Genomic DNA, 13,147 nt, shown 5'->3' with positions numbered 1-13,147 from the left:
TAGGGGTATAAATCTCCCTGGCAACATAGGACATGACTTGCAGTGATGAGCTTGGCCCTGGCATTGTAGGATTTAGAAAGCCTTCTTGGACCAAAAAGGGGAGGAGAAATGAAACAAAATAAATTTCGGTGGCTGAGAGATCTCAAATAGAGTTGAGAGGCCACTCTGGAGGGCATTCTTATGCATTATATATGTATCCATTTTTAGTTTTTAGTATATTAGAATAGCTAGAAGGAAATACCTCAAACTGTTGAACTGCAACCCAGTAGCCTTTATTCTTGAAGACAATTGTATAACTATATAACTTACCCTGTGTGACCATGTGATTGTGTAAACTTTGTGGCTCCCGCTCCCTTTATCCAGTGTATGGACAGATGAATAGAAAAATGAGGACCAAAAGTAAATAAATAATAGGAACGGATGGGGGTTATGGGATGTTTTCATTGTTCTTTTTTACTTTAACTTTTATTCTTGTTCTCTTTTGTGTGTGGCAATGAAAATGGTCAAAAATTGATGGTGGTGATGAATGCACAACTATATAGTGGTACTGTAAACAACTGATTGTACACCATGGATGATTGTACGGTGTGTGAATATATCTCAATAAAATTTAATTTAAAAAATGTATAGTTGGGCGGTGGGGAAGGTGGGGGTCAAGAGGTGTACCACCCTCACCCTGCTGTTCCGAGACCAGGTGCAAAGGCTTGCCACGCCCTGTGGTGGGCTGGGTGCACACTGAGGAGGCCAGCCAGCTTGGAGTCTGAGGTTTGCTGGGGCAGAAGGGGTAGTGCCAGTGGCTGCAGCGGGAGTGGGAGTGTTGAGAGCATGGGACCCTCCCCAGGAGTGGAGCAGGGACAAGACAAAGTACCAGAAATACCTGACAGTGTGCAGATGGTCATTGATGTCATTCCCTCCATCCATGGCAACCTCCTGCCACTCAAGAGGAAGCTGTGGGCTATGCCATCCTCTAGCGTCAGCCAAGGAAAATCTTCTTTAAGACGGATAGAGACTACACAGAAACAAAAACCTTATAGCATTGATTTTTGTGAACTCACTAATACAACAATGGAGGAAACAGTCAAATGGGAACAATACACAGTAATGCTTCACAAGGCTCCTGGATTTGGATTTGGAATTGCAATATTTGGTGGAAGATATAATCCTCGTTTTCAGAGTGGGGAAACCTCAATAGTAATTTCAGATGTTATGAAAGGAAGACCAGCTGAAGGATAGCTACAGGAAAATGACCAAGTTGCAATAGTTAGTGGAGTTTCAATGGATAATGTTGAACATGTTTTTGCTGTTTAGCAACTAAGAAAAGTTAGAAGAATGTGAACATTACCATTTGAAGAAAGTTCAGATACCAGTAACTTGCCCTGATCCTTAACCAGTATCAAATAATGAAGAGGATAGTTATTCTGGTTTGCTAATGCTGCCAGAATGCAAAATACCAGATATGGTTGGCTTTTATATAGATGGTTTATTTGGTTACCAAGCTACAGTCTTAAGGCTGTAAAGTGTCCAAGGTAAGACACCAACAATAGAGTACCTTCCCTGGAGAAAGGCCATTGGCATCTGGAAAACCTCTGTTAGCTGGGAAGGCACATAGCTGGCATCTTCTTGCTCCCAGGTTGCATTTCAAAATGGCGTTCTTCAAAATGTCAGCTTTCAATGGCCATCCTCCAAAATGTCTCTCTTTACTACAGCTCTGAGGTCTTTCTATTTATGAGCTTTTATAAGACTCCAGTGAACTAATCAAGGCCCATGCTGAATGGGTGGGGCCACAACTCCATGGAAACATTCAATCAGAGATCACGCCCTAACCAAAGGTGTCACTCACAGTTGGGTAGGTCACATCTCCATGGAAACAACCTAATCCCAATATCCCACTAGACTGGATTAAAAGATCATGGCAGAGGATTCCTCCCGGGAAGACGGCTGCCTGCCAGCATGGCTCAGGAATTTGTGAACAGCAAAATCCACCCCGGGAAGGTGGTTGTGTTCATCAAGCCCACCTGCCCCTACTGCAGAAAGACCCAAGAGATCCTCTGTCAAATGCCCTTCAAACAAGGACTTCTGGAATTCGTCGATATCACAGGCACCAGTGACACAAACGCAATTCAGGATTATTTCCAACAGCTCACGGGGGCAAGAACGGTACCTCAGGTCTTTATCGGAAAAGATTGTATAGGTGGATGCTCTGATCTAATAAGCATGCAAAAGAGTGGAGAACTGGAGACCTGGCTACGGCAAATTGAAGCTCTAAAATAATTACAGAGCAGACACCAATGATGTCCCCCTTGGGAACTGGATGGCCTCACCAATGAAGACAACACTTCTTGGTGGATGGATATGGGGCCATTCTTATCAGCTATAGCAACTGTTTATTATGAAATACAGTTATCAAAATAATAATAATAATGGTAGGGGGAGTGGTGAAGTATGGGCAGGGGGGAAAGCTTGTCTTCTTTTGGATCAGTATTAAAAAGACTAACTTTCCCCACACCATGGGGCTGAAAAGACTGATGGACCATCTTGGGTTTCTTCTGGATTGGCCTTTTGAGTTCCAGAAGACCATGACAAGTTCTGGTTTAGGATTCACCCATTGACCCAAAAGATGTTCTTTTGGGCATGTTTTTTTACTGACTGTTCTTGATGTGCCAGCACTCCTCTACCTCTAAACCAGGGTTTCTCAACAGCAACCATGTTTATTCCAAGCCCCCTAGAATGGATCTATATTTGGTTTTTGGTACTACCTATAAGCCAATTATTTTCCTGAGCTTGAATTTCTAGAGTTTGCATTATGAAATCAATAGCTTCTTAAATGTGCTTTTTCAAACTACATATCTATCTCCCTTCACCATCTTTACCCCACTCTATCCATTTTGAGAATCATTGCCCTGAGCCAATGTTCACAACCTTGACAACTTAAGAGTTCTCATAGGAAATATGCAACAATTCCCTGAAATGGCTGAGGGCCCAAGTTGAGAAACTCTGCAGGAAAAGTTAAGCACTGTTAGTCTTCACTTGGTGCCACAGGGGTCAGAGACACAAGTACAGATGTTGCAATCATGTGGCAATATTTTTATATAAAATGCTTGTCCAGGTAATCCTGAATGAGTGTGTGTTGTTTTGCAGTATCATCAAAATTAAAATGCATGATTTAAAAAAAAAAAAAAAAAAAAAAAGATCATGGCTTTTTCTTTGGGGGCATAATATATCCAAACTGGCACAAAAGTTATGATGAGGAAGTGTCTATAGTGGTCTGGCTAACAAAAGGAATGAGAAGAATTAGGTGAAGGAAAGAAGTGCAAGTAGAGAGAGGAGTTTGTCTCCACAATCAGATTGACGATCTGTGGCTTCTAGTGAACCTGCCAAACCAACCAAAGTCACATTGATGAAATCTCAGCAAAATGAAGAATGTGGTCTTCGATTGGCCAATCATATGTTTATAAAAGAAATTTCACAAGATAGTTTGGCAGCAAAAGATGGCAATATTCAAGAAGGCAATGTTGTTTTGAAGATAAATGGTACTGTGACAGAGAATATATCATTGACAGATGCAAAGACATTGATAGAAAAGTCTAAAAGCAAGTTGAAAATGGTAGTTCCAAGAGATGAATAGGCTACCCTATTGAACTTCCCTGATCTTTCCGATAGCATCCACTCTGTTAATGCATCTGAGAGAGATGACATTTCAGAAATTCAGTCACTGGCTTCACATCATTCCAGTCAGTCACAGGACAGGCCCCACCCCAGCCAGTCACGATCTCCTGACCAAAGGTCAGAGCCTTCTGATCATTCCAGACACTCTTGACCACAGCCCAGGAATGGCAGTCTCTGGAGCAAAGAGAGAGAATTTCTAAGCCTGGGACTGTCTCAAATCTTGTAAAACATGCAGATGATCACACACCTACAACATTGGAAGAAGTTACAGATGAAAAAATGAAAAACAAGCACCCAGTCTTCCAGAGCCAAAGCCTGTGTATGCTCAAGTTAGACAAATACATATGGATTTACCTATCAATCCATCTGATGGTGTCCTACCTAATCCCATTCATGAAGATGGGATTCTTTGACCCAGCATGGAATTGGTAAAATTCAGAAAAGGAGACAGTGTGGGTCTGCAGCTGGCTGGTGGCAATGATGTTGGAATATTTGTAGCTGGAGTTCTAGAAGATAGACCTGCAGCCAAAAAAGGCTTGGAAGAAAGTGATCAACTTCTCAGGGTAAACAACAGAGATTTCACAAATATCATAAGAGGAGAAACTGTCCTTTTCCTACTTGATCTCCCTAAAAGAAAATAAGTGACCTTCTTAGCTCAGAAGAAGGATGTTTATCATCACATTGTAGAATCAGATGTGGAAAATTCTTTCTATATTAGAACCCATTTTGAGCATGAGGAATCTCCCTAAAGATTTAGTTTTAACAAAGGACAGGTATTCCATGTCATGGATACCTCGTACAATGGAAAACTGGGTTCTTGGCTTGCTATAGAATTGGAAAAAATCACAAGGAGGTAGAATGAGGTATCATCCCTAATAAAAACAGAGCTGAGCAATTAGCCAGTGTCCAGTACACACTTCCAAAAACAGCAGGAGACCAGGCTGACTTCTGGAGATTCGGAGGTCTTTTGAGCTCCAGGAGAAATCTTCAATAAAGCAGAGATTAGTCCATTCATCTAGTTCAAACAAAGTTTCCAGCTTATGAAAGAGTTGTTCTTTGAGAAGCTGTATTTCTTAGGCCTGTAACCATCTTCTGATGTTGCCAGAGAAAAACTGGCAAGAGAAGAACCAGATATTTATCAAATTGCAAAGAGTGAACCATGAGATGCTGAAACTGACCAGCCTAACTCTGGCATTATTCAGCTTCATACAATAAAGCAAATAACAGATCAAGACAAACATGCTTTGTTAGATGTAACACCAAATGCAGTTGATCATCTGAATTATGCTCAGTGGTATCCGATTGTCATTTTCCTTCACCCTGATTCTAAGTAAGATATGAAAAAATGAGAATGAGATGATGTCCAGAATCATGGAAAAGTGCTAGGAAATTACACGAGCAGTCTCTGAACTTCATAAAAATAATTATCATCTTTTTACAACTACAATTAATTTAAATTCAATGAATGATAGTTGGTATGGTACACTAAAAGAAGAAATTCAACAACAGCAGAACCAGCTTGTATGGGTTTCTGAGGGAAAGGTGGATAGTGCTACGAGTAATGATATTGATTTTGCATAATAATTGTCTGTCCTACCTGTTAGCCCCAGGTAGTGAATACTCAATGTATAGCATGGAGAGCAGACACACTTCTGACTACAAAGACACAGATACAGAAGGCAGGGCCCATCCTGATCAATAACTAGTTGAAACTGTTAATGATGAGGTTGGGACTTCACTGCAGACTGCCTTTACAGGTCCTCTGGGCCTGTAAGAGAAGACTTCTCTGGAATGCATCATGAAAACCAAACATATCCTCTTATTCACCACAAGTGCAGCCCCAACCAATCCATAGAATAGACTACCTGGATTTAAACAGCTTCTCAACAGGTATATGGAAAGTATCCATAACCTGAGGAAGTGATGAGATAGAATCATGTTTTGAAACAGCCAGCTGTTGGTCACCCAGGGCAGAGGCCAGACAAAGACCTTACTCTGAGCTAACCTCACCTCCAATATGTGGAGAAACAAAGACCTTGAGCAGCCCACATACAGATATGACTCCTCAAACTAGGGCCATCATCTGCAATACAAAGATCACATCCCTTTATGTGAAGACCAGTGGTCATATTATGATGACAAACAGCCCTACCAACCTTGGCCTTCTTTTGATAATCAGCACCCTCTAGACCTTGACTCTAGACAGCATCCTGAAGAGTCCTCAGAACAAGGGTATCTCCCACATTTTGAAGAGCCAACCCCTCTAATGACAGTAGACCTTGCTATGAACAGCCACCTAGAACCTCCACCCTACAACATGAAGGGCAGCCAACTCCTGGGTACAATATGCATAATAGGAACACATCAGAAGCACAGCCTTTATCCTTCAGCAGGTCCTAAGTCTTCTGAGACCAAGAAATATTTTAACCAATACCCACAAAGTTACTAGCAAGTACCATAACAAAGATTTACCTCTACAGCAGGCCATTATGATCCTCTTCATGGTACCGCAATTGTCTCTCCTCTAATAGCTTCACCTCAGCATAAGCCAGAAATTCTGCCTTCAAATACCAAACTACTGCCTCCTCTCCCTACTCTAACCAAAGAAGAGGACGATCCAGCCATGAAACTGCAGTCTGTGCTCACTAGAGTTAAAATGTTTGACAACAGAAGATCAGCATCATTAGAGAGCCAGAAGGATGTAAATGACTTAGCCAGTTTAAGCCTCCAGGTGCCCCCATCATTGGTGCTAAATACACTCCTCAGGATCAATTCAGTGGGCATGACAAAATGCTATGCAGGATCCCAGAACCTCAAAAACCTCAAGTGAAGCAGAGAACTGAAGATATTGTTCATTCAAATCATTATAAGCCTGAGAAAGATAAAGAATACTATCAAAAACAGCTTTCGTAATTTGACCAAAGCTTTGAGAGCAAGCCACCATCTACACACATTCCTGCTGCCCATTATCTCAGAGCTTGCCAAGCAAGTTCATTCTCAGAATTGAACACATTTTTCTAGTTTTTCTTCAAAGGAAAAGCCTACTGAAGCTGATGATGTGGATAGGTCCTTTGTTGAGAAATGTTATGACCCAATCCAGACCACTCCTCCTCCACCACCTTTGCCCTCCCAGTACACCCAGCCTTCTCATCCTGTCACCAGCTCTTCTCTGGCCCTTCACACACATTCTAAGGGAGCACATGGTGAAGGTAGTTCAAAGTCATTGGATTTTCAGAACTCTTTAGTGTCTAAACCAGTCCCACCTCCATCTCAGAATAATCCAGCAATGTTCAGACCACCGAACAGAGAAGATATTGGTCAGTCTGTCTATCACCAGAAAAGTTTCTCAGATGAAGCTCCAGTTGGTGTAGCTGAACAGACTCAGAAAACAATCACTGCAACATACAATTTATTCACACCAAAACCATATACAAGTTACCCTAGGCCATTTGAACGCAAGTTTGAAAGTACTAAATTCAGTCACAATCTTCTGCCCAAGTGAAACTGCACATAAACCAGACTTGTCTTTAAAAGCCCCTACTTCTCCAAAGACTGTAATGAAAGCCCACAGTTCAGCATAGCCTCCTGAATTTGACAGTGGAGTTGAAACTTTCTCCATTCTACAGACAAGGCTAAATACCAGTCAATAATATCAGCACAGTGCCTAAAGCTATTCCTGTGAGTCCTTCAGCTATGGAAGAGGATGAAGATGAGAACGGTCACACTGTTGGCCACAGCCCAAGGCATATTAACAGCAATGGTGGGATGTTGAGTTCCATAGAAACTGGCGTTGGTGTAATTATCCCACAAGGAGCCATTCCTGAGGGAATCGAGAAGGAAATCTATTTCAAGTTCTGCCGAGACAACAGCATCCTCCCACCTTTAGATAAAGAGAAAGGTGAGATGCTGCTGAGCCCCTGAGTGATGTGTGGGTCCCACAGCTGCAAGTTCCTGAAGCCTGCAGAGCTGCACTTACCACACTGGGCATCCCTGACCCCTGACCATGATCCTAAAACCTAGCAGAACAAGTGTCTTCCTGGAGATCCAAATTACCTTGTTGGAGCAAATAGTGTTTCTGTCCCGATTGACCACATTTAATTCTTAAAATATAGAAACTTTAAAAATAATGTGAAACTAGGTTAAACTTATCACATCTAAATGGGAACCACTCTATCAAGTATTATACTTTCTGTAGAATTGATACCTGCAGTTGTTAGTGTTAAGCATTTTGTTTGAACTGTTGAAGGTTGTGAGCATGCCTGAACCATGGTCAGAAAACATGCCCAAAATTGCATATTTGTGATGGAAGAACTATTAATATTTGGCCAGAATTTCAAAAAGATGTTTTGTTTTGTAATGATTTTTGTACTTTTTCATGGTGACTGCTAATTTCACATATTATTTCCATTAAATTACCAGCCAGTAAATAGGGTGTATTTTAGTTCTGTTCTTTCCAAAGTACAGCTTCAAACTTTATTATGTCCCCTGCCTGGCTATATACTTTTTTTTTTAATAATTCATTTTTATTGAGATATATTCACATACCATGCAGTCATACAAAACAAAGCATACATTCAATTGTTTATAGTACCATTATATAGTTGTGCATTCATCACCAAAATTAATTTTTGACATTTTCATTACCACACACACACAAATAATAAGAATTAAAATAAAAGTGAAAAAGAACAATTGAAGTAAAAAAGAACACTGGGTGCCTTTTTTTTTTTTTCTTCCCCCATTTTTCTGCTCATCCATCCATAAACTAGAGAAAGGGGAGTGTGGTCCATATGGCTTTCCCAATCACATTGTCACCCCTCATAAGCTACATTTTTAGACAATCGTCTTCAAGATTCACGGGTTCTGGGTTGCAGTTTGATAGTTTCAGGTATTTACTGCTAGCTATTCCAGTTAATTAGAACCTAAAAAGGGTTGTCTATATTGTGTGTAAGAGTGCCCACCAGAGTGACCTCTCAGCTCCTTTTGGAATCTCTGCCACTGAAGCTTATTTCATTTCCTTTCACATCCTCCTTTTGGTCATCCATCCCATGATGTGGGTCTAGATTCCTCCCCGGGAGTCATATTCCACGTTGCCAGGAGATTCACTCCCCTGGGTGTCAGATCTCATGTAGTGGGGAGGGCAGTGATTTCACTTGCCAAGTTGGCTTAGTTAGAGAGAGAGGGCCACATCTGAGCAACAAAGAAGCATTCGGGAGGAGGCTCTTAGGCACAATTATAGGGAGGTCTAGCCTCTCCTTTGCAGCAACAGTCTTCCCAAGGGCAAGTCTTGTGGTAGAGGGTTTAATCCATCAAACCACCAGTTCCCTATGTCTGTGAGCACATCAGCAACCATTGAGGTGGGGAAACCCAACACCCCTGCATTCTCCACCAGCTCCTCAAGGGGGCCCTACATATGTTTTTCATTTTCTTTTTTAATTAACTTTTTTTTTAATCAACTATATAAAAAAATTTTTTTAAACATACAATAAAAAAGAAACATTACAAGCAAACCATAACAAGGGAGTAAGAAAAAGACAGCTAACCTGAAATAACTACTTTACTTCCAACATGTTCCTACTCTACCCCAAGAAAATAACCTAATATAGCAACATTTCTGTGAACTTGTTCCTACCATACCCATAGGAAATTAACAGACCATAGTCATTCCTGGGCATTCCCAGGACATTAAATTTACCCACAATAGCTTATCTGTTCTTATTGGGTTATCATTCCCCCTTCCTTAATTGCTCTCTATCGCTAGTTCCCCTACATTCTACATTATAAACCATTTGTTTTACATTTTTCAATGTTCACATTAGTGGTAGCATATAATAATTCTCTTTTTATGCCTGGCTGCTATATACTTTTTATTTTATTATGCATGAGGTAATAGGCACACATTTTTAAAATGCACCTAAAATATATAACCATTGTAGTGGATTTAACAAATGTACAGCAAAGGGAATTTATAATCTTTTTTTTTTGTCAAGTGAAAACAATATTGTGTATGAAAACATTTTCTTAGGAAAGGACACCAAGGTATGTGAGACTGGTTCCATGGCCACCTTGGATCTATAAATTAACATATCACTGCACATACTAACCAGCAGAAATGCCTCACCCTCATGTTTTTAATTGTTAGATCATTCCTCTCTGTGTACAACTAAGTTTTTATGGTACATCTAAATGCTGTATCCTGAAAAAGATTAAGTGATTAATTGTGGATTTGGTGGTGTCAGAAACGTATAATCTACCCAAAAGAAAGTAATGTTGTGATTGGAGGTGTTTGTTTTTTTTTTTTTTTCCCAAGTGGCAGTGGTTGTTACCTGTTCTTTTTGGCTATGCATTTGAAAATTTAGGTATTTTAATGATGCTGGTACATGATGCATGCATACCACTTTTGTTCTTGGTTTGTAAATTAACTTTTATCAACTTCACCTTTTTTGTACATAAACAAAACTGAGTTTCTGAAGACTACCTTTATATTCTCTCCTGTACTTCTTGAGCCTTGAACTTTGACCTCTGCAGCAATAAAGCAACATTTCTATGACACACAAGGTCATTTTTTAAGAAAAAAATAAAGCAGTTGTTACATTAAGTGCTACATTTAAAAGAAACAGTTATTCAGAATTATCTGGTTTGATTAAATTCTTGCAAAGTATCCCTACTGTCATTTGTGATACATTACTGTGCCCTAAGATGTATTTTTTTTTACTATTAGACAATTTATTATGGCACATCAGCACAATTTCTGTTTAGATACCACTACATTCTTTTATCCAATAAGTGTGACTGAATTTCTTTTGCAGCTGTTTAAAAATCTCAAATTTCTAAATCTGCAAAATAAATCTTTTTTAAAAAACCTGCATAACACATCAACTTCTCTCCCTACCTGCCCCTGGCATCCCCATTGCCCCCACAGATGATCTTGTGAGCATACACCAATAAACTTCCTTCATGCAAATCTGTTTCTGTGACATTTGGTATGGGGAGTGGTCTGAGGAAGCAGATTCTTAAATGGAATTTTGGAGCAGGATCACTTGGGATGGGATTCCAATGGAATGGAGTATATAGCTGAGTCTGCTTCCTGGGAAACTGACCTGTTATACCTTCTACTCATAGTTTGCTGAGAATTTTTATTATGAACAGGTGCTAAGTTTGATCAACTGCCTTTTCTGTATCTATTAGGATAATCAATTGGTTCCACTTACTTTTCCTGTTAATGTGGTGAACTGCAGAGACTGATTATTTTTCCATTTAATTTCTCCTTATTTTGTCCCGGCTTTACTGAGGAAAAATTGAAGTGCAACAAACAGCACATACTTAAACTGTATAATATGAGTAAATTTAATATGTATTTATACATGTGAAACTATCACAGACCATCAATATAGCAAATGTTTCCATAACTCCCAGTGTTTCCTTGTAATCCATTTACAATTCCACTGTAATCCATTCTTCCTGCCATCCCTATCCCTAGGCAACTATTAACCTGTTTTCTTGCACTTAGTTAGTTTTCATTTTCTAGAAATATATGTAAATGGAATTATAAAGCATGTACTCTTTTAATACCTGGCTTCTTTCACTCAGCTTAATGATTCTGAGTCATCCATATTCCTGCATATAGCAACAGTTTTTCGACAACAAAGTACCACAAGCTAGGTGGCTGAAAACAACACAAATTTATTGTCTGGCATTTCTGGAGGTTAGAAATCCAAAATCAACATGTCACCATGGCTGAAACCTGTGAGGGAAGTAATCCCTTGTGTCCTCTAGCTTCTGGGTGTTTGCTGGTGTTCCTTGGCTTGTAGATGCATCACTCCAATCTCTGCTTCTATCTTTACATGGTTGTCCCCCTTTGTGTCTCCGGGTCTCTTCTTATAAGGGCACCAGTCATACTGGATTAAAGGCACACCCTACTCCAGTGTAAACATGACACGTCTCTATATAATTTAGGTCTTTTTTAACGTCTCACACCAATGTGGTGTAGTTTTCAGTGTTATGATCTTAGCTGCCTTTTGTTGAATTATACAGGATATTTTATGGATTTAGTGCTACCCTAAATGGAATTGTTCTTTTTTTATTTTCATTTCCAATTGCTTAGTTTTTAACATTCTACCCTAAATTCATATATTAGTTCTAATAATTATTTTGTCATTTCCCTGGAATTTTCTATATAAAAAAGCATATCATCTGTAAGTAAGTATGGTTTAATTCTTCTTTCTGATATTTATAGCTTTGTTTATTTTTTTGTCATATTGCATTAGCTAGGACTTCCAGTACAATGTTGAATGGAAGTAGTGAAAGTAGGTATCCTTACTTTGTTCCCAGTCTGAGGGAAAACACTTGTCTTTTACCATTAAACATAGTGTTGGCTGTAAGTTTCTCATAGAAGCCCTTTATCAGTTTGGAAGTTCCTTATATTCCTAGTTTGATGAGTGTTTTTTATCACAAATGAATGTTGAATTTCATCAAATGCTTGTTCTGTATCTGTTGAAATGATCATCTGGATTTTCCCCTTTATTCTGTTAATATGGCGAATTACATAGATTAATTTTCAAGTGTTAAATTGATCTTGCATTCTAGGATAAACTCTACTTGATTATGATGTTGGATTTGATTTGCTAATATTTCGTTACAAATTTTCCATCTATATTTATGAGGGAGATTGGTTTGTAAATTTTTTTGATAATGTCTTTGCCAGATGTTTGTATTAGGTTATTCTGGCCTTATAAAATGAATTGAGCGGTGATCTCTTCTCTGATTTCTAAAAACATTTGTGTAAGTTTGGTGTTTGCTTCCTCAAATGTTTGATAGAATTCACCAGTGAAACCATCTGGGCTTGGAGTTTTCTTATTGAGAAGGTTTTAGATGCAATTTCTTCCCTATTCAGATTTTTTGTTTCTTCTCATTTCAATTTTTGTAGGTATTTTTAAAGACACATATCCATTTCATCTAATTGTTAAATAAAACTGTTGGCATGAAGTTGTCCTTAGTATTCTTTTATTATCTGTAAGAGCTGTACAGATAACCCTCTTTCATCACTAATCTTTATGATTTGTGTTTCTTGTATTTTCATTTCCTTAGTCTAGTTACAGATTTGTCAATATTGTTGATCTTTTCAAAGAACTAGCTTTTGGCTTTGTTGATGTTATCCATTTTCATTCTGTTCTCCATTTATTTGATCTCTTCTTTTCTCATTATTATTTCCTTCCATATATTTAGCGTGGGTTTACTTTGCTTTCCTTTTTCTAGCTTCTTAACTAAAATTGTTGGTGACTGATTGTATTAGAGTTCTCTAGGGAAACAACCAACAGAAGATATGAGATATGAGATTTTATAAAAGTGTCTCATGCAACTGTGGGGATGCATGAATTCAAATTCCATAGGGCAGGCTGCAAGCTTGCAATCCTGATAAAGGTTTTCAATGAATTCCCAAAGAGAGGCTGATTGGCTGAAGAAGAGATGAAAATTCTCTCTT

General features: G+C 38.9%; 1 protein-coding gene and 2 pseudogenes across 1 annotated transcript; all 3 read left to right on the top strand.

The window, feature by feature from the left end:
• Positions 1 to 1,921: 1,921 nt before the first annotated feature.
• On the top strand, positions 1,922 to 2,588 carry LOC119534872 (glutaredoxin-1-like). Its single transcript, XM_037837427.1, has one exon. The coding sequence runs from the start codon at positions 1,951 to 1,953 to the stop codon at positions 2,269 to 2,271; it is 321 nt and encodes a 106-aa protein (XP_037693355.1). The 5' UTR covers positions 1,922 to 1,950; the 3' UTR covers positions 2,272 to 2,588.
• Positions 2,589 to 3,071: 483 nt separating this feature from the next.
• Positions 3,072 to 5,368, top strand: LOC119535300 (annotated as a pseudogene).
• A 19-nt stretch (positions 5,369 to 5,387) lies between these two features.
• Positions 5,388 to 7,764, top strand: LOC119535299 (annotated as a pseudogene).
• The last annotated feature ends 5,383 nt before the right edge of the window (positions 7,765 to 13,147 follow it).

This window comes from Choloepus didactylus, chromosome 5, assembly GCF_015220235.1.
Source record: "Choloepus didactylus isolate mChoDid1 chromosome 5, mChoDid1.pri, whole genome shotgun sequence".
NCBI classification, from domain to species: domain Eukaryota; kingdom Metazoa; phylum Chordata; class Mammalia; order Pilosa; family Megalonychidae; genus Choloepus; species Choloepus didactylus.
Note: the sequence above shows the minus strand (reverse complement) of the source record. Positions and strands in the feature narration are given on the sequence as shown.